The 23,372-nt window shown below is 33.3% G+C and overlaps 1 protein-coding gene across 1 annotated transcript; it reads right to left on the bottom strand.

The window, feature by feature from the left end:
• Positions 1–3,234: 3,234 nt before the first annotated feature.
• On the bottom strand, positions 3,235–9,270 carry LOC127166672 (craniofacial development protein 2-like). The gene is given in 4 exon segments (XM_051112132.1): positions 3,235–3,399; positions 4,504–4,643; positions 4,646–5,418; positions 9,161–9,270. Coding segments are annotated over 4 exon segments (1,188 nt in total).
• Between the last annotated feature and the right edge of the window lie 14,102 nt (positions 9,271–23,372).

The raw sequence follows: 23,372 nt of genomic DNA, 5'->3' as shown, positions 1-23,372 counted from the left end.
TGCAAAATTCGCATTTACATGTTGTTTGAACATGTACACATCCACCCTATAATGATAAAAATCCACTCAGTGGTTTTTATTTGATTTGTAAAAATAATATCCCTTTTTCAAATCAAGCCATTCTCAGCTTCTTGTCTGTGAAGTCACACCGACAGAGGTCGCTCCCACGAAAGTTGACTGACACTGGAGTCTTACCTTAGACCCGCCCTGAACAACTGAGTGAACTGAGAACAGACTCCAGTGCAGGGGAAGACAAGAATGTCTCCAATTGAGCGATTGAGGTGTTCTGTTGTTAGATGTAATAATGAACATAACAGTCGTCATTAACGTTACTTTCGTTTGTAAAAGGAATGCGCCCCTGATCTACCTAAATGTGTCTATGTTTGTGCGAATCATTCGTGATCCAGCTTCACCTACAGCAGAAATAAGTATAAGTTTTTATATGCATATTTGCAATTCTCCTTTGTTAATAATGTGCTACTTAGCAAGTTTCGCAGCTAAATGCGGCTAAAGTAAACAGCCTCAAAGATCGACTCATCACTCCTGAAAAAATAGAGGGGCGGGGCGAGCAGAGCTCATTAGCATTTAAAGGAACATGCCACAGAGTGGGCTGATTTTTTCAGAGCTGATTTTGACAAGGTAAAAAGGGTGTTTTTTACACTACCATTGAGAAATTTTAACTAAAGTATGTTATAGACTTTTCATTAGGACCCTAAAGAATTATATCAACTTGTGGAAAATGGGCATCCGATGAGCCCTTTAAACGTTTCAATGAGGAAAAAAAATCAAGCTTTAAACCTGTAATAAAAATGTAATAATAAAAATACACATATTTTTTAAAGAGGAAGTTCTGAAAATGGACCTTAAAAAAATAAATTAACTTTTTCTGTGTTTAAAATGCATGAACTATCATGCATCAGACGACAGAAAGCACATAGTAGATTGTGTGCAATGTTTTTTTTGGCAATGTTCAGATTATGTTAATAAATTAGAGGCCTTAGAAATATGATACTGTAAGATTTATAGGGTTAAATGTAAAGAAGTAGAACACACTAGAATCCAAATCAGTAAAACAAGCATTTAAAATCATCTGAATTATATTATGGACGCTCGTTTGTTATGATTTACTCATATTCATGTCATGCCATGTCTTTCTTTCTTTCATTTACAATGAAAGTCAATAAGGTCCAGTGTCGTTTCAGAAAATGTTGTTTCAATGGATTGCTTTTAACCACTTTTTTTTTTTTTTTTTTTAGCGGTGTGACAGTAGCTCAGCTGTTCTCAAAATATTTTTACAATATTGTTTTCCCTGTAGCATATTTGTAGAAATCAGTGCTGATCTGTGGTTTAACCTGCTTGTGGCTGTGAAACAAAACCAAATTAGTCCAAAAAATTTAATTCTGAAGAAATCTGAAGCAGATAAATGCAGACCAAAGCATTATATTTTAAAAAATATCACTTAGCGACTTAGTGAGGTGTTAATGACTTTGGCAGTTTCTCAGCACTGGTATTGTAGAAAATCATTTTTTTCACATGACATTTTTTGCACAAAATAAAAATCTGTGAATATTATAACATTTCCACATTATAACAAATTCAGTTACACAAATTGCTTTCGATTCAATGAATCAGTTAAAAAAATCACATTTTGATTCCAAACATATGACCACACTAAATAGCTGATGTTGGCAGAATAACCTGCCTTACTAGTGTAGCGCAATACACTATTCATATGGCTGGAGTGGCTTTTAGCTTGACAGGCAACCATTTAAAGTAATACTGTAAATACACAGTGACACGAGTAAACAAGGTTTCATCAAGATGAGAGGAAAGTGCTTTACACAAGAGAATGAACTCAAATGTTACAACACAACATGACTTCTGTACCGTATAACGAAAATAGAGGCCAACTGTAGAAAAATAAAGTGATGAAATCACAACACATGTTGCCACCTTTCAAAAAAGACATCAGGTGGTTTTCATGACAATTCTTCCTCTAGAATCCACATCCACATCAGCTACACCAACAATATTTGAGCTGAAGCAAAATGTAGGATATACAATGATTTTACTTTACAGTTTGGGAGATACTTCTCCAAAAATCTTAGTTGCTGTGATGTACTAAAATAATTAAAACTGGAAAAAAAATACAAAAACTATTTAAATTAAACTATTCAAATTAATTTAAAAACTAATTCACAATATTAATACAAAATATAATAGCATCTCAGTGATGCTAAAATAACACAGACTCATAAAAACACCTGCTCTCTGATGAATAATTCTGCTAGCTGATTCCCATGTTTCGTCCTGGTTTGTTTAGAAGCATCACATTATCCAGATACCCACTGGGAAAGACTAAAAGCACTATCTTCTTCTGCCTGAACCGCTGTGACCTTGCCATCTTATTAAAATTCTAAATAACACAATAAAGATCGTTTTCCCTCTCAGTGGGAAACGGTGAATTTGTTTGTTACGATTTTCACATATACACTGATTTGTTTAGTTCTCCTATTTAGTTTTATTTACTTGGAACATTTAACTCAAGTAATATTATTACAATAGATAAAGACAGACACAAAGTCACACACCGATAAAACACACACACAACATGAACACAAGCCATCAGAGAACAGGAGACGACTGCTGAGTGGTAATATCAGGACACCCAGAGAGGAGGAGATGAGAGAATTACTTCACTGCAAACATCATTTACATATAATAGCTTTTAAAAACCTACAGTCTGTAACTAAATACAAAACACTCACAGACTGCTAGAAGCATTAGAATTAGTTGCTAAAACTAAAAACTAAAAACTGTTGATTTAACATGTTGATAAACTGCAAAATTCAAAACTATTTACAGTATCTTTACATATGGTTGAGTCATGTGACCTACGTACATGTGGAATACAACTCACAAATACAGCTGGCAATACACAAATACACAAATAAGTTGTCTTAAAGGAGAAGTCCACTTCCAGAACAACATTTTACAAATAATGTATTGACCCCCTTGTCATCCAAGATGTTCTTTCTTTCTTCAGTCGTAAAGAAATTATGTTTTTTGAGGAAAACTTCCAAGATGCAGTTTAAATGCGGCTTCAAACAATCCCAAATGCGATTGTAAACGATCCCAGCCGAGAAAGAAGGGTCTTATCTAGCGTAACGAACAGCTGTTTCAATAAAAATAATACAATTTATGTACTTTTTAATGTCAAACACTTATCTTGTCTTACTCTGCCTGGACTGTTTGCATCACTTGGGTCATTCTGATGTTGATCCGCAGCCCATTCTTAAGGGCAAATCTTTCTAAGCGGGTGGTAAGTTGCTGTAGCTTCTCCCGTGTCTCTGCTAATAGTGCGATATCATCAGCAAAGTCTAGATCAAAGTCTTTTCTCTATGAGATACCGCATGTCCACTTGTTGTCTTCCGCATGACATAGTCTATAGCAAGCAGGGGTGACAAAATGCACTCCTGCCTAACACCTGTCACAACGTCGGAAAACTCAGATGTTCCTGTATCGGTTCACACACAACACCTTGAATTATGATAGATGTTCTTAAATATATTAAAAAACCATTGTGGAATGGCATATACTAGACAGATTTGCCAGAGTGAATCATGGTGAACACTGTCAAATGCTTTCTCAAAGTCAATAAAACTGACTACTAGAAGATGTTGAAATTCAACACACTGTTCCATGATGTTACACAGAGTGAAGATTTGCTCTGTGCAGAATCCTGCTTGCTCTTCTCGCAGACGTACATCAACTGCATCTCTGAGCCTTGCTAGCAGGACAGTGCAAAAGGCCTTTCCTGGCACTGACAGTAATGTAATGCCACGCCAGTTACTACAGTGATGTTTCCTTTCTTCTTCAGCTTCACAATCATGCCTTGACGCCACTCATCTGGTATTTGTTCTTCCTCCCGGCATTCATTCATCAGCTGCGTCAGTGCTTGTATCATACTTGGTCCTCCATGTTTCAGAAGCTCTGAGGAAATCTGGTCTTGACCTGCTGCCTTACCGCCCCTTAGTTTTTCAGAGCTTGCTCAACCTCACCAACAGTGATTTTATCCATTTTCACTGACAAAAAGTCCCTGGGGTCGAAAGCAAAAGTACTCTTTGGTTCAGGCTGGCTCAAAGTCTCTTGCCCTGGTCTTGCTCTTTTTTTGTCAGCAGTATATTTCCGGTCTTATCTCTGATGGGTGTATTGATGTTACTCCTTGTTCCAGTCAGTTCTTTAACAGTCCTGTACAGTATTTTTATATCATTGTCCGTCCTGCTTCTTGCACTGTCTGGCCTCTGTGTTCCAGCCACAATCTTTTGTCTCTTTGGAAGTGGCTCTTAACTCTTTTGTCCAGTATCTGATACCTTGTTGCTTCTTCTTGTCTTTCTTCATTAGTCCTGGCTTGTTCCCTCATCTTTTACATTCATCGATCAGTTTCCAGGTGTCTACCTGGATTCAGTGTTCACGCTGTGTTCCCCTTTGCCTACCTACTACCTCTTCGGTGCAGGAAATCACCATTTTATTAAATGATGACCATTGCTGTTCTGCCGGACCATTTTCAAGATTCTGGAATGCATCTGCAAGACACTGCTGGCACCGGTGTTTGACTGCATCATTCTTCAACTTTTCCACATAAATGGTCGTTTTGACCTTATTGCTCGTTGTTTTTTCAGTTGCAGCTTTAACACCGCTTTCAAAAGATGATGATCTGATCCAACATCAGCACCCCGATAGACACACGTGTCCTGCAGCGCTGATCTCCAACGTCTGCTAACGCAGACGTAGTCTATTTTATTGTTGGTCAAACCATTTGGTCCACACCATGTCTTCTTATGAATCTGTTTGTGGGTGAAGAAAGTGTTGCCAATACATAGGCCATTCGTGTTGCAGAAGAGAAGCAAACATTCACCGTTGTTGGTAATGTGACAACCGGTGCCATATGGGCCAATCACATGTTCTAATCCTTGCTGATTGGCACTAATTTGTGCATTGAAGTCACCGCGAAGCACAGTGACATCGTGACGAGGCACTTCATTGATGACATCCTGCAACTGATTGTAAAAAGCATCCTTCTTGGTTTCTACAGCATCTTCTGTTGGTGCATACACTTGGACAATGGTGGTTTTTGCATGTTGTGAGAGGAACCTAGTGGTGATTATGTGCATGTGCATGTGCCATCTCTTGTGGCCAGAGTATAGTATGGTCTTACCGTCGCTGACCATTCTTCCACTTCCAGTCCATCTCATCTCACTGATGCCCAAGATTTGCAACTTATAATTGTTGAATTCCCGAGTGAGCTGTGGCAGTTTTCCAGTCTGACACAATGTTTGCACATTCCGTGTTCCAATATTAGTCAGGTTTTTAGCAGTTAAAATCTGGTTCTTTATCGGGACCCGGACTTCCTTTCGGCTAGTAAGTAACTAATTGCGCTACTTTGTTACTTTTAATGTAAAGTAATGCGTTACGTTACTTTTGTATTACTTTTGTGTTACTTTTGTGTTACTTTTTAAATCCGGGCTGACTTACTTGTTTGTTTTTAATATAAAAAGTTGTATTTTTGGCAAATGTAAAAGCCCTTTTACACCAAAAGTGAAATCTACAAGCCTTAGGCTGAAGGAAATGTGAGTTCACGTCTGCACAGTAGAACACATGAGATGAAAGTTCAACACAAAAATGAAGCACAAATGTTAGTTTAAAATGTTACTCTGAAGTAATTTTTGCTTATTAGTATGGATTGGATCCTTAAAGGTCAGCAGCAAAAACATTAGTTAATACAATGGGATTAAATACATAAAGGATATATATGTTATTTAACATATTATTGCAGGTTTGCGGCATATTCTAAGTTTGCCTCTGAATTTACTCCCGATTTCCATCAACATGGCGACAGGAGAGCTGTCAATCAGTCATTGGTAAAACAGAGTAACTGCCGTTACTTATTTAAAAAAAGTAACTCAGATATTTTCTTGTAAAATGAAAAGTGATGCATTACTTTACTAGTAAAAAAATAATCTGATTACGTAACTCGCATTACTTGTAATGCGTTACCCCAAACACTGCACATCACAAATTTTATTTTATTTTTTTTTAAAAAATGACCAATCGTTTTGCTAGAAAAGACCCGTATTCCTTGGCCGGGATCGTTTTGAGCCCCTTTCAATCTGCACTGAAACTGCATTTCGGACGCTCAAACCCGCGGGCACCATTGAAGTCCACTATATGGAGATAACTCCAGAAATGTTTTCCTCAAAAAACATTATTTCTTTACGACTGAAGAAAGAAAGGCCTGAACGTCTTGGATGACAACAGAGTGAGTATATCATCTGTAAATTTTCTGGAAGTGAACTACTCCTTTAACAAAAAAAAAAAAAAAAAAACTATAAAACTTCAAAGCAAAACAGCAGCATATCTGTTGAAGCTATTTCCGTAGCACTCATCTCAAAGTTCAACTGATCCAGTTTTCGAATAAATGAAGTCGCAGCTGCAGCTTTTCAGCGCTTCCATGATACGATGTATGAATTGTTGTATTTATCACTCTGTTAGGAGCAAACTGCGCGAGTGTAGCAAGGTGACCCCGCAGAAAAATATGGCCAGACGCTGCCAAGACTTCCCGGGGAGTTATTTGTCATCCACGAGTCTGCTGTGCGGAGTTACAAACCTACAGCCGCCACTTGATCAGCTCACACACACATACACACACACCAACGCAGGTGGGCAAACATACATAAACACACACACTTTTGGCTCGGCACCCTGTCTGAACTGTCTGAGCGTTGCATCCTTCTATACATCTGTCTGCTTATGCACAAATACTGCATATGAGAAAACCTTCAATGTGCAACAACATATTCACAACTAAACATGATGACTTCACCTTAAAACATGAGGCAATCCGTCACAATGCAAACCTGCAACCTTCAAGTGTGGCTTTATGAAGGGCACAGGCTGTTTTGTGGTGTATTAAGATAACACATCCAGAGTTGGAGAATTTCTGAGCAGATGGGATGATTGATCGATTTTGGATGCCGGCTGGTGGAGCTCGATTAATAATTCAGCCACAGGGGTCGCAGTGGAAAAGAGCCACTGTTATGGGAAACAAATGACAATAGTTCTGGCAATCACCACCCACAGAAACAATCACCAATGAGATCTCAGTTGTTTCTCCAACATTTCTACATCTCTAATTGTTCTGCTTTGCAGATGTGAAGATCCTAGCAATCTGACATGTGTTTTTAGAAGATTACGTAACTTAATATCTCAAACTGCATTCAAGTCTGCAATCCAAAGTCAGACATCTTAATATGTCTTAATATCAACTCAGCGTTTCTCATAAAATTCTATCAAGACCATTATAAATATATAAATATGTATCTCGCAATGCTCAAAGTATGCAATGATCTTTATTTTCTTCTTCTTATTTTTTTATTTTAGGTGAAAATATGATCGCTTTACCATAACAATACTAGCTTATAGCTTTATTACTAGGTTAAATTATAATTTCCATTTTTATTTTAATTATTTAAAATGATTTAATTATTTAAAATTATTATTATTTATTTTAAAGTTTTAGTCATTTTCATTATTATTATTATTATGTTTTTAAATATGTCTAAATAGTTTTTTATTAATTTTATTGTAATTTTAGTAAAAATTATATATTATATTTTAGTTATTGCTTGTTTCAAGCAACTTTTTATGATTTTAGTTTCAGTTTTTAATTGTATTTTTAATTTTTTTCCATTAGTCATTTTGCGGTGTTTTTGTCATTATTATTATGTTTTTAAAATATTAATTTAATTTCAGTTTTAGCTATCAAGCTAAATTAAATAAAAATGAGAAATGGTGCTAAAACAAACAAACAAACAAACAAAAAATATATATTTTATTTTAGTTCATGCTTATTTAAAGCAACTTTGGTCATTTTTTGTGTTTTTATGTTGTCATTTAATTGATAACAACTACAATTACTTTTTTTTTTAATATGTCTATAATTTATTAAATTTTATTTGTTTTAATATGTAATAAAAATGTAATTAAAATTATAAATGTTACTGAAACAAACAAAAAAGCATTTTTTATTAATTTTATTTTAGTTAAAGCTTATTTCAAGCTACTTGTTTATGATTTTGTTTCAGTTATTTGTTTTTATTCTAGGTGAAAATGTGATCAGTTTTGGTGTAGTATTATTGTGATACTATTATAGTTTTATTACTCTGTTAAAATAGTTTTTATTTTAAATATTTTTATTTTAAATGATAAAATGTTAGTCATTTTGCTATGTTTTTGTTATCATTATTTTTATTAAAATGTCTAAATAGTTTGTTATTAATTTAATCTCAGTTTTAGTTGTAGTTATTTTAGTACATCAAGCTAAACTAAATAAAACAATGGAAATGTTGCTGAATATATATATATATATATATATATATATATATATATAATTATTATTATTATTTTAGTTAATGCTTATGCTTATGGTTTTAGTTTCCGTTGATGACAACTGTAAAAATAAGGTAAAATATGATTAGTGTTATTGTAGTATTATTGAGATACTATTATATCTTGATTGCTTCTATGTTAAATTATTTTTATATTTTTCATTTTTATTTTTGTTTTAAACAGTCATTTTGCTGTCTGTCATTATTATCATTTTTAAATGTCTACATTTGTATTTATTTCATTTTACTATAATTTTTAGTTGTAGTTATTTTAGTACAATCAAGCTAAATTACATAAAAACAAGACATTTTGCTCAAACTAAAATATTTCTTATACATTTTTAAAAGAAAATTTGAGTTTTTTACATTATTTTTATATCATTTTAGTTAATAATATTTAACAAAATATTTACAGAGTTTTATTTTTATATATTTTTTTAATATATATTATATATATATTATTCCTAAGAACACGTGGTCTCATGGCTCACTGCTTTATTTTAAAATGTTAACTCTTGATTCAAGTAGTACAAGAAAAAATGAAAAAAGAATAGCCTCTTGAAAAACTGCCCAAGACGATGCACGCAGTCAGCGAGTGGAACCAGCGGCACACAGGGACCGCTAGTGAAGCGTTCAGAGCTGTCATATAAAGCTGTGTGTGTGTATGTGTGTGTGTCGCTGGACCCCGGTGGCTTTCACGTGGGTAAGCGCACAAACAGAGCTCATCTGAGCTGCGTCTGGTGGTCAGAATTAGACTCTCTCTAGCGACGCAGGTCCGTTCGATATCCGACTCATCCTCTGCGCTCGGGGTTCTGCCTTTCATATGCCTGAAAAATGATCTGTCAAAATGTGCTTCTGAGTTACACAGCCCCCCTCCTCCTTCACTTCGGGGACTGCAGAGAAAGACTGGAGACCTGCTCTGTGTGCAGAGATCGCTTACCCTGTCCTCTACTCACAAAGCACGCTTTCAGTCATCGACATCCAGTAAAAGACACATGCTATACTGAATAATTAAGCATTTACAACTTGTTTTAAAATATGAAATGAGAAAGACTTGATTACATATATTTAATGAGCAACCTTATTTGCAAAAGCAATTTGCTGAAGTTAAATTAACCCAATTAAAGGTATGGTTGAATAACAACTGACCCACACAAACCTCTCCGACTCTGAGACGCACCAACCAACTGTCCATCAAAGAGAAAATCTCATATGATCCGTATCAACTCTTGTTGATTAGTTTGAGAAACCTAACATGTTTCTGAAGCACAACAGCTGTGAAAAACTCCAGAAGTGCAGAAGCTGAGGGTGTAGTCGAGATAAGACAGCAGGATATGAGACTTAAAAATAAGTTTAAAAGTCAGTCTGAAAGTTGAGTTTCAACTGTGCAAAGTTTTGGTCCTGAAGAGCTGAATTCATGTCGTGCCACTCGACTGACATTTATGTCTTAAAAAGTGTAAAAGACATTAAAAGCATTATGTGTGAAGGCTTTTGTAGTTCATTTGTCTTCAGGTTTTGTCATATATTTTGGCATTAAGTAATTTTCCCATTCGCAATGCTAATATGGCTTTTCTCAGTGTTGTTATTGTTAACTAAAACAAGAACTATTAATTACATTTTTAATTTGTAATTCATTAAAATAAAAATAAAATGCATGAGAAATAAATTAAAATATAAATATTAAATTAATTTAAAAGGCTTAATCTAAAATTACTTGCTTTCAAAACATTTTCAAACATTTTAATGAATTACTTAATACTAATCAAAATGTAATTAAGGGATTGAAAAGCTAATCAGTTTAAAATAAATTAAACTATATATATAAAATGACATCAAACTTAAAAGACTTAATGAAAATGACTCATTTTCATAACATAATTAAATAATTCTTTTTCTTAAACTAATTGTTCCTAAGTAAAATAAAGTAAATAAAAATAAAATAAATTAGGAAAAAATTAAAATATAAATATTAAATGAACTTAAAAGGCTTAAACTAAAATTACTTGCTTTCACAACTTTATGAATTAGTTAATTAATACTAATTAAAATGCAATTAAATAAATTAAAAGCTAATACATTTTAAATAAATTTAAATATAAATATTATTAGAATTCAAATTTAAAAATGACTTGTTTTCACAGCTTAATGAAATTAAATAATTATTTTTCTTAAATTAATTATTCCTAATTGAACTAAAATTTATTAGAAATAAATGAAAATATAAATATTAAATGAACTAAAAAGGCTTACATGAAAATTATTGCGTTTGCAAATTAATGAAATTAAATTAACTAATTAAACATTTTAATTAATTAATACTAATTAAAATGAATTAATTGAATGAAAAGCTAATACATTTTAAATTAAAATATAAATATTATTAGAACTCAAACTTAAGTCATTTTCATTTAGGTCTTTTAAGTTTGAGTTCTAATAATATTTATATTTTAATTTATTTAAAATGTATTAGCTTTTCATTCATTTAATTGCATTTTAATTCGTATTAATTAAAATGTTTAATTACTTTACGTTTAATTTATTATTTATATTTTAATTTATTTCTAATTAATTTATTGTAATTAATTTTGTTTTAATTAGGACTAATTCATTTAAAAAAATAATTATTTAATTTAATTTCATTAAGTTGTGAAAACAAATCATTTTCATTTAGATCTTTTTTTCACAACTTAATGAAATTAAATTAAGTTATTAAATTAAATCAAAGTAAATAAAAAAATTAAAAAATTAAAAACTATAAATAAATTGAAATAAATATTAAATGAACTTAAAAGGCTTAACAAATGAAATTTAAGTATGTTAAATATTTTATTATTTAATAATTACTAATTAAAATGCAATTAAATGAATGAAAAGTAAATAAATGTTAAATGAATAAAATATAAATATTATTATAACTCAAACTTGAAAATCTTAAACAAAAATTACTTATTTTTATAACTTAATGAAATTAAATGCAATAATATTAGAAGTAATAAAACTGTTTAAGTTTTATGTTTAATACACACACACACACACATATACATACTTAAAATTAAAGCTAATTAAAATCTTCATTTAAAATAATTATTTTAATATTTAAAAAAATAATGCATACAATAATAGCATAGAAAAAATACAAAAATAATGCTGCTGTGCTGTCGTTTTGCCAATATTTTACTTTTGGTGTATAGCAGAAGTACATGACATATGAAACATCACGTCTTCCCAGAGTTCCCAGAGGTTCATCTTTCACAGCTCAGGAAAATTCATGAAGTTCTCAGTCATGTTTCTTCTAAATATCAACTTGGTCTTAGACGTATCTCCAGAAAAATCCCTTAGGAGAATTAAAAATAGACAAATAAGACAACGTTGACATAGTAAGAGAATAATTTATAGTTTGGCGTTCATAATCACATTTGGTTACAGTAGATTTTGAGACTTTCTTGAGATAGTAGAAACATTCAATAAGCAATCTTCAAGATTAATGAGCTGATTTTATGTTGAAGTTTGGTTAAACATCAATACAGAAAGACTGAATAAGCTCACTGTATGTCAAAAGCGTCCACGTATGCCTCTTTGTGTTTTGGTGCAGGTTGTTGGAGGTCTAACAGTCTCAGCGGTTTGTAAACTAGAGTGAAACTCTAATTAGAAGTCCTATCATGCAGTCTGTTTACATCTGGGATCAAAGAGCCTGACAAGCCGGTTTGAAGTGTGCGGTAATGGAGGAGACACGTTTGATTGGTGAAGTCTGAAAAGAGCTGTGTTTAACATGAGGGAATTACTAACAGCACATGCACACGTGAGACGCGAGATCCTCGCAAAACACACACGGCGTCATGAAACATGGATTGAGGTCAGAATCACTTCTGAGTCATTTGGAGTTCACGGGAGGCCGTAATAAGAAATCACTTGCAGTCAGCTGGTAATTACCACACAATAAACCTGCTGTTTGTTTGCCATAATGACCGTCTGACTGTATGTTTCCCCACTGATCAAATAAATAAATACATCTTACGAAATGGAAATGAAATTTTTGAAATGATTATATAGAGACATGACACAAACACTATATATGAAATCATTTCTCATGGCAATTATAAAGTTTAGCTTCATCATACCACACAAAAAAATATTAGAGTTTTAATTTTGCATAATGACAGTAAAAAAAAAAATTCATTTACTGACCAATTAGAATCAAGAGCCATAAAATCCAGCTGATTTATTCACATTTTCACATAATAAGCATGTGCCTATTACCACACACACACACACACACACACACACACACAAACAAACATCAAACTAAATAACAAATGGTGAACATTACAAATTTAATAGCAGCAACAATTAAATACTTTATTCATGCTGAAATGCATGCTGGGTTTCTGTTCAGATGAGTTTCTTGGATTAAATTTAAGGGAACACAACATAGAACAGATCATTTTAAGCATGTTTCATATTTTTCTTTAAGTAATACGTTTTTTTTTTTAATTATTTAGTAAAAATATTTAGATAATGTATTTTTTAAAATTTATTTAGTATTTATTTAGTTAAAGTAAGTTTAAATTTTTATTTAGAGTTAGTCGTTTATTTATTTATGTAAATTAGAATTTAAATTTAAGATTCTTTACTTAATTTCTCTGCAGGAACAGGTTTCTTGGATTTGATTACAGAGAACACAAAAAAAATTAAATATGTCACATTTTTTATTTAGTCGTTTTTTTGGATTATTATGTTACATTAATAATGTAATATTATTATATCAATAATTATTATGTTAATTTATTTATTTTATTTATTTATTTAAAAAACTAATGACATTTTTTCAGTAAGTTTAAATTTCTATTTAGAGTTAATTGTGTATTTATTTATTTAAATAATGTAAATGTAAGATTTTTTGCTTAACTTCTCTTTAGCAGCAGGTTTCTTGGATTCGATTTACAGTGAACACATAAAAATGTAATAATTTAAATATGTCACATTCTTCTCTAATTTATTTTTTATTCAAATTATTTTGTTTATTTATTTCGGATTATTATATTATTATAATACAATAATAATGCAATATTATTACATTAATAATTATTGTGTTCATTTTCTTCGTTTATTTTCTTAGTATTTATTTTGTTAAACATGTAAAATAAATAGTGACCACAAGATATTTTATTTTATTCAGTTAAGTTGTGATTTATTTATTTATTTATTTATTTAAAAAACTGGTGACATTTTTCAGTAAGTTTAAATTTCTATTTAGAGTTAGTTGTGTATTTTTTATTATTTTTTTTAAGATTCTTTACTTAATTTCTCCATAGCAAAAGATTTCTTGGATTTGATTACAGAGAACACATAAAATGTAATAATTTAAATATGTCACATTCTTCTCTAATTTATTTTAATTTGAATTATTTAGTTCATTTATTTTGGATTATTATATTATTATATTGCATTAATAATAATAATAATAATTATATTCATAATTATTGTGTTAATTTACTTTGTTTATTTTCTTAAAATTTATTTTGTTAAACATGTAAAATAAATAGTAGCCACAAGATATTTTATTTTTTCAGTTAAGTTGGAGTTTTTTTTATTTATTTATTTTAAAAACTACTGACTTTTTTCAGTAAGTTTAAATTTCTATTTAGAGTTAGTTGTGTATTTATTTATTTATTTATTTAATTTAAATTTAATTAGTTCTTTTTTTGGATTATTATATTATTATATTACATTAATAAAAATTATTATTATATTCATCATTATCGTGTTAATTTACTTTGTTTATTTTCTTAGAATTTATTTTGTTAAACATGTAAAGCCACAAGATATTTTATTTTTTTCAGTTAAGTTGGACTTTATTTATTTATTTAGAGTAAATCTTTTTTGCCTCATTTTTCTAGGGCAACATTTTTCGGCACTTATTATTTAAAATCAAATGACTTTTTTCATGAAATGCTTGTCTGAATGATCTTAATTTTTTATGTATTGATATGTGCAATTAATTTGATGAATGAATCAGCAGCTAATTCAGTTAAAGTTTTAATTAACTGACAGCCCAAGTGGAAACACAAATTCACAGTACAAGTACAAGAGCTTTGCTCAATGACAGACCGAAAAGGTCAGCGGTGATCCAGCGGAACGGCCGCGTCTTGAAGAGTCGCTGAGTTTGATCCTGTTCTCTTATCGTACGTATCTTATCCTCTTTGCCTCTGACGGTCAAAACAATAGCACAACATGTCCGGCTTTAGCGCCTTACACAGATCAACACGCTGCTCTTTTGGCCCGGGTGGACTGGGATTTGTTGACATGGGCTAAGCTGTCTGTTAGCGAGCCGCCCTGTGGACAAAGGTTTTCCCTGAATGCCAATGAGAGCGCAGAGACACGGCAGGTCTTAGCCGAGGATAAGTCCGCGGCTTATTGTCTTCGTTCAGCCACCTGCCGGCCTGACCTCCTGGCTTAGACCGGACGCGTCACCCGTCATTAAACAAAACAATATGCTTCAAATCCGATTGGCTGCTACGCCGCTCCAAACCGAAGGATTACCGACCAGATTCCCCGGGCCGGAGCGACGGCGCTCGTTCCCGCGAGGCTCCGCTCAGAAAACATTCAAAGGCCATTTAGCTGCAGAGAGCGGGAAGAGAGGCTTTTAACGTCCTGCCAAAATGAACGACGGCTTCTCCCTGACCCGTGGCGGTTTTGCAGCGTTAGTTATCTCATAACCGCACAGTCAGGAGGAGGAGGAAGGATTCTAGCGCTTTTATTGAACAAGGCCGCAAGGTCTCTGAGGGAAGCCCCTCATATTAAACGGGCCGGTTTGAAGGCATTTGTTCGGCGAAACGCTCGTGGATTATTTGCTTGATGTGGATTAATTCAGTCTTTGTTTGTTTGCTGTGATTTCGGTAGAAGACATTTGAGCTCCAACATGGACGACAGTAATTCATTTTCTCTCTCCTTCCTTTAAAAAGTCGGCAGCTTTGTGTTTCTCCCAGCGGTTCAAGTCGACACGACTCGAAAATGTGAAGGCCGTCAGTTTTTCCTCATAGAGAAGTTCAGAAATAGAGATATTTCCCAGTACAGAGATGTTTTTGTAAGTGACCAAGTAAAGCTGAACCTGAGGTCGGTTATATAAACGCATAGGCTAGTCTTAAAAAGTTAGCCATCTACTTTTTTTTTTTTTTTTATAATTCAAGGTCTTAATAACTTTTTAAAGTAAGTTACAAAAAAGTAAACTGGTCTAATTTGAATTTGAAAAGTAAGACTGTATTTTGGATCAATTTTCTAAACTTTTTTAGGTCAATGATGTTTTTTTTCACATATATTATTTACTTAAAATACATTAAAAATGCATGATTACAATGACTTGAACACACCTGGGCTATGGTGTATTTTTTTAAAAAATAAATAAATTATGAAAAATTATTTTAGGAATATTTTGGGAGGCAGAAAGTAAAAGTTTTGGTGAAAAAGACAATAAATAAATAAAAAGTGAAATAAAATGTAACAATATGTTTTAAAAATGTTTATTTATTTATTTAAATAGGTGGGAAATCTAAAGCATAATATTTCATTATTGTTTCTTAAAAATGTTTTAAAAAGGTTATTTTAAAAAGATGAATATTTGAATATTTGCCGCATTTAGTACTTTGATCTTGTGACATTTAAATTTAAAGAATTAAAAATTAATATTTTTAATTATATTAATATTAATATAATTAATATTTTGGGAGGCACAAAGTAAATTATAATAGATTATAATTATAATCTACTATAAAAAGTAGATTATAATAAGGAAAATAAAATAATAATAATAATAAAAAATTAAATTAAATTAAAAATAATAATAATAAAATAAAATAAAATAAAATAAAAAATATTTATTTATTTATTTATTTATTCATTTATTTTTATTTAAATAGGTGGGAAATCTAAAGCATAATGTTTCATTATTGTTTCTTAAAATTTTTTTAAAAAAAAGTTATTTTAAAAAGATTAATATTTGAAAAATGTCTGTCTGCTTTGACCTTGTGACCTTACTAAGGAAAATAAAATAATAAGAAAAAAATTACAATTTAAAAATGTTTTAAAATATTTATTTATTTAAATAGGTGGGAAATCGAAAGCATAATATTTTTTATTGTTTCTTAAAAATGTAAAAAAAAAATAAAAATAAATAAAAGTTCAACATTTGAAAAGCTTTTGTCTGCTGCATGTAATAGTTTGGCCTTTATGACTGTGTGATGGCAGTTTAGGCTGTCACCTGTCATGAAAACAAAGAAAGAAGAAACCTGTGCAAACAGTACAATGAAAACAAGCCTCTAAATTCAGTTGTCACTGGTTAGATCTGTTGACCAGAGTGACGAGAACAAGCTTTTGGTTTGTCATTTTCATCCAAAGCTGCTTTGCTCATGCAAACTGAAAATATGCAAAGCATGCTCAAAGAGAGATGTGACCTCAAGAGCTTCCATATGAGAGCATTAGCTCTGATGCTGACCCTGCACAGACCAAAATAAGGTCTGTGCATAAAACATACTCAAAATGTAAGTAAAAAACCTTTTTCCTGAACTGCAACTGAGATAAAGTTCATAACTGGAGCCATGAGAAACACTGATTTATGGAGTTCATAACACCATAAAAGAGAACATACGGAAGCCCACAGAGGTATCCATCATTATTTTTCTGTCTTGCATTCATTATTTTGTCAAAATAAGTTGAAAAATACGTTTTTCTTGCAAAGTCAAGACTTTTAAGGCTAAAAATGATTGCAATGCATCATTGAGGGTGCTGCAGCACCCCTCGATTCAGAGCTAAAGAGAAAATGGGGGTGCTGGTGGTGAGGTGTTAAAAATAAATAAATGTAAATTTTGTAACAAAAAAGAAATAAAACAAATTTTATTAATTCGAATATGCATTACATTTTTTAGGAAACACAATGACAATAAGCAACAATTAAAAAAAGAGAACGACAAGAAAAACTAAGCACCCATATAACTACAATAAAAGTTATAACCTGTATGTTGATGAAAGCACATTATGCGATGCACTTGCTGCCTCAGATACAGCTGTTCTTATGACAGACAAAACACAGATCGTCATTCGCTGGTCAAAAACCAATTAACTCCATTTGAGCTTGATTTTCATAAAATGTTAAGTGCAGTCTGATAAAGCCATAATACCAATTCTGACGACTGTGTTTTTTAATGTTCTATTTAATTTAATTTTACTTATTTCTGTATTTCAGTGCTTGGTGTGCCATGGTATTTTTTATTTACCAATTTTATTTGCCACTGTATCCACAAGTTTCCTACGCCCCATGAAGCCTTGCGTCAAAAGTGGGAGCGTCTTCTGGTTCAAAGTAAACAAGCACAACGTTACACTCATTCATCCAGCAGTTGACAGGAGTGACAAATGAAGCCTCGTGAAACACAGAGACATTCCTCTGACTGTTTCGAGAAAAGATTCAAAGCTTCGAGAGTGTCGAAAACAGCGCGATCAGGTGGTTAGTAAAAAATAAAGCAGACAAAAGCCTGTGAAGCTCCGTCGTAAGAAGCATTCAGACTGGATGGATGGATGGAAAGACGGATGGACAGAAAGAAAGAAAGAAAGAAAGAAAGGACGGATGGATGGACAAAAAGGATGGATGGACAGAAAAAGAGAAGAAACACAGAATGGATGGAAAGAAAGAAAGTAAGGATGGATGGATGGATAGATGGATGATGGAAAGAAAGACAAGATGAATGGATGGATGGACGGACGGACAGAAAAAAAGAAAGAAAGAAAGAAAGAAAGAAAGAAAGAAAGAAAGAAAGAAAGAAAGAAAGAAAGAGAAAGTATGGATGGACAAAAAGGATGGATGGACAGAAAGAATGAAAGACAGAATGGATGGAAAGAAAGTCAGGATGGACGGACGGACGGACGGAAGGGCGGACAGAAAGAAAGAAAGAAAGAAAGAATAGATGGACGGACGGACGGATGGACGGACAGACAGAAGGAAAGAAAGAATGAAAGAAAGACCAGATGGATGATGGATGGACGGACAGAAAGAAAGAAAGAAAGAAAGAAAGAAAGGACGGACAGAAAGGATGGATAGACAGAAAGAAAGAAAGAAGGACAGAATGGATGGATGGATGGATGGATGGATGGATGGATGGATGGATGGACGGACAGACAGACAGAAATAAAGAAAGACAGAATGGATGGAATTAATGAATAGCAGGATGGATGGGTGCGTGGATGGATGGACAGAAAGAAAGAAAGATTGAATGGATGGAAAGAAAGAAAGAAAGGATGGACGGACAGACAGACAGAAAGAAAGAAAGAAAGGATGGATGGATGGATGGACAGAAAGAAAGAAAGACAGAATGGATGGAAATAAAGAAAGACAGAATGGATGGAATGAATGAATAACTGGATGGGTGCCTGCGTGGATGGATGGACAGAAAGAAAGAAACAAAGAAAGAAAGAAAGAAAGAAAGAAAGGATGGACAGACAGACGGACAGAAAGAAAGAAAGAAAGGATGATGGATGGATGGATGGATGGATAGACGAATGGATGAACAGAAAGAAAGAAAGAAAGAAAGACAGGATGGATGGACGAATGGACAGAAAGAAAGAAAGAAAGAAAGGATGGACGGACGGATGGAAAGAAAGAAAGAAAGAAAGACAGGATGGATGGACGGACGGACGGAAAGAAAGAAAGAAAGAAAGAAAGAAAGAAGGAAGTATGGACAGAAAGATGGATGGACAGAAAGAAAGAAAGAATGGATGGATGGATGGATGGACAGACGGACAGAAAGAAAGAAAGAAAGAAAGACAGGATGGATGGGTGGATGGATGGATGGACAGAAAGGATGGATGGACAGAAAGGATGGATGGACAGAGAGACCGACGGACAGAAAGAAAGAAAGAAAAAAAAAAGAAAGAAAGGATGGATGGACAGAAAGGATGGATGGACAGAAAGGATGGATGGACAGACAGACAGAAACAAAGAAAGAGAATGGATGGACAGAAAGAAAGAAAGAAAGAAAGAAAAAGAAAGAAATTCAGTTCATTTCTTAGGCATAAATCAGTTAAAAAATGTGATTCACCAATTTAAAATATAAAGCCACTTTCTGATTGCTTGTAGTTTTTCAGAAAGGTTAAACTAAATTATCATCTTGTTGGCAAACTCACTTCATAACACTGCTTACCAATACATAATCATATTCAATAGTCATCCTGGCACAGTTAGCCTAAATAGTCTCTATATTTATTTTATTTCTGGAGTTAAGAGGGAAGAGTCCTATAGCGAAGCATCCATTCATAATTATCAATTGCAGAAATAAGAAAACTCATGAATCATCTGGATGAATGCCAGTGACTAAAGTTGAATGTGGATTGTTTTTCTGCAGGGCTCATAAGGAGCTGTCAGTGGAGGAGATTTCTCTCGCTACACGATCCTTACTGACAGCGCAGGAACTGCAATCATGTGACACGTCTGTTTCTATGGTTACAAAGTCTTCATTCCTGAAGTGAAGCCCGGCGTTTTAAATTCAGCTGATGCTGGGTCAACAAATAAGCCATGTTACATTATCAGGGTTGACTAAGCATCAGAAGATGTCAAATGCGTATTGTTCCATGCACACATGCAAAGAATTAGCAGCCGCTTTGACAAACACTGGCACTCCGGAGCGTCTGTACTCAGATCTGCATTTGTAAGGATCAGCGGAGTCTCCCGCTTGACATTTAGATATTGATGTACACGTAACTGTGCCTAATGCTCACAGTTAATCTAACAGGCTTACAGATCCAGGATTTTACATCATGGGTGGCCACATGGTCTGAATGTTTTACAAAGGTTAAACGTCCCTGTCTGATACGTGCAGGGCATGCAGATTTATAATCTGGTTAAAAGAGATGCAGAAGTGAAGAATCCTCATTCTTTCAATATGACCACAATTTTCAAACTCCAAAAGGGACAAAAACACCTTTAAAGTAGCTTATATAATGTGTGCACTATATTCCGAGTCTTCTCAAGTTATATAAAAGCTTTATGTGAAGAACTGAGACAAATTTAAGTTATAACTCACTCACTAAAAGTTTTCTCCCTATGGTATCTCTCAAATCTCAGTTTAAGTTTCACATATTTGACGTGACACACAGCAATTGGAAACAGCAGACGCAAGAACCAGTCAGTGATGTCAAACCTGGTGCAAAATCATAACGGATCATTTTTGAAACTGAATGTGATTTAAAAGCTGAGGAGAATATAAACCCTGAATAATAAAAATAAACTTCAAGTCACTTCAGAACAGCATCGGAAATGTACTTTTCTATTAAGGGCCGATATTTGCCCGCTGGAATTGATTTACTGGGACATTTTTGACTTTTATGAATACATTTTGTATAATCACCTATGTTGCATGCTGTCAGAACAATTTAAAAAATGGTCATTTTCTGACTACACAAACAAATGCTTAAATTTTTTTTTTTTTTTATTATTGCTTTTTATGCATTAGAAAACACTTAACATTGGTAGCATGACAACAAAATGGTCATTCAGTTTGGGAATAAACTACATACAGAAATTAAGCAAAGAATAAATGACTTTCACTCTCAAAAAACCCTTGTTATAATAAATGAAGCTGTCTACATATACTGTAAATGCAGTGCTGTAATCAACTCTTTTCATTCATTTCCATATTTCACTTTAATCGTGACAGCTGAAACAGATTTAGTTCAACTGCTCAGGAGCATTTTGCCTCTTATCTTAAATTTTGGTTGTATATTTGTTCATTTTGGCGTCATTTTTGGCCCAATCCCCAATTAATTTCTAATCCTGCCTAAAAGAATCTAACTATTGCAGCTAAGTCTTAAGGACACATTCTTAGTATTTTTTATGGGTATTTTTTGGAGCATGATGGTCACTATAAGCCTTGAAAAAGAAAAGAACTATGTGACGATTAGCAAAAAATAAATTTCCACAAAATAAATAACAGCATACAAGTTTTCAATATGAGTGAAACTATTCCTTTTTGTCTAAAATAATTATTTCAAAGTCAAACAAAGCATATTCTCACCATCTAAACACCCACCAGGTCCCACTGTTGGCCTCTCAACATTATTATAAATGTCCACCCAGGCCATCCGCTGGGGACAAAATTGCTGGGAAAACACATCGGCATGCTGATTCTACTGAAATGGGCTCCAATCATACAAGATTGGAAGAAATTGTGGGCGAATCGGCCCTGAGTGTTCCCAATATAGCGTTAAGGCTATTTGCAGCAGGGCTGTAATTGAGTGTTCGGGGCAGAACTGAGGGTCACTACTTGCTGCAGCGAGAGACGGACAGGTGAGCTAATGAATTCTGCCAGTGATACAACTAAGGGTGGCATCTCACACGTAAACTGTCCCCTCAAACACTTTCATCTGAGCAGGTGAAAATCTGCTTAAAATCATGTCTTTACATACAAGATCACAGTGCTCTGCAGCCCTGTCTGGTTACCACCATCATGTGTTTTTTGGAAAATATGGACTGCACAGACCATGAAAAGACCAGGAATAGAAAGAATGGAGGGATGGATGGATGGATGGATGGATGGATGGATGGATGGATGGATAGATGGATGGGAGGATGGATGGACAGAAAGAAGGAAAGACAGGATGGATAAATGGATGGACAAAGAAAAAAAGAAAGAATGAATAGATGGACAAACAAAGAAAGGTTGGATGGATGGATGCATGGACAGAAAGAAAGACTAGATGGATGGACATAAAGAAAGAAAGACAGGATGGATGGATGGACAGAAAGAAAGACTGGATGGATGGAAAGAAAGAAAGAAAGAAAGAAAGAAAGAAAGAAAGAAAGAAAGAAAGAAAGAAAGACCAGTGAATGAATGGATGGACAAAGAAAGAAAGACAGGATGGATGGATGGATGGACAGAAAGAAAGAAAGAAAGAAAGAAAGAAAGAAAGAAAGAAAGAATGGATGGAAAGAAACAAAGACATGAAGGATGGATGGACAAAGAAAGAAAGGACAGGATGGATGGATGGATGGATGGAAAGACAGAAAGAAAGAAAGAAAGAAAGAAAGAAAGAAAGAAAGAAAAAGAAAAAGAAGACTTGTATTACTTCAAATGTGCTCTTTTTTAAATGCAGAATAATTTAAATCATTTAAAATAAAGAAAGAAAAGAAAAGAAAAGAAAAGAAAAGAAAAGAAAAGAAAAGAAAAGAAAAGAAAAGAAAAGAAAAGAAGTGGGGCTGTAACTGATGGTGGGCGGCTGGTGATGCATTTGCATATTACTAATACAATTCCCATAATTCATTTCAGCATACTTCAAATAATTTCTTATCATGAGCAAACCCGCTTCAATTCAACGCTTTGATCCCTGTCGCCTTTAAACCTCACCATTCCCACACAGACAAACACACATGATAACACGCCAGTCACGTTCACTCTGATTCAGCAGAGTCACCTGAACTAACCCGCTCCATCATTTACCCGCTCTAATGCACTTCAACCTCAGCTGAAATAATATTATTACAGGTCATACTTTATCCTGGGTTAGTGATGACACTGTTAACTCTACATATGAAACTATAAATATTGTAGGACTATGAATACTGTATGTCATGTGACGGATCACACTAGAGCTGCATATTGCATGATTTTCCAGTCCAAATATCACATATGTCACACCACAGACATTGCCATTGTGAAGTACATGCAGGTTTGATACTGTGTTTAGTCTGTCACTGCATAAACCTGCTTTTTATACTTACGGTGTGAAACAGGCTTTACATTTTTTCCTCTTGCAAGCTCCATACATTTATAAAAGTCATGTGTGGGTGGGAAGGTAGAAGCTGTAGTAGTGCATGGCCTTGCATCATAAAGGATGTGTGGTTTTTGCCTTTATAAAAGTGTACCCAAACTAACCAGAAGCTGCCCAACA

This window comes from Labeo rohita, chromosome 6 (genome assembly GCF_022985175.1).
Source record: "Labeo rohita strain BAU-BD-2019 chromosome 6, IGBB_LRoh.1.0, whole genome shotgun sequence".
Taxonomy (NCBI): Eukaryota; Metazoa; Chordata; class Actinopteri; order Cypriniformes; family Cyprinidae; genus Labeo; species Labeo rohita.
Note: the sequence above shows the minus strand (reverse complement) of the source record. Positions and strands in the feature narration are given on the sequence as shown.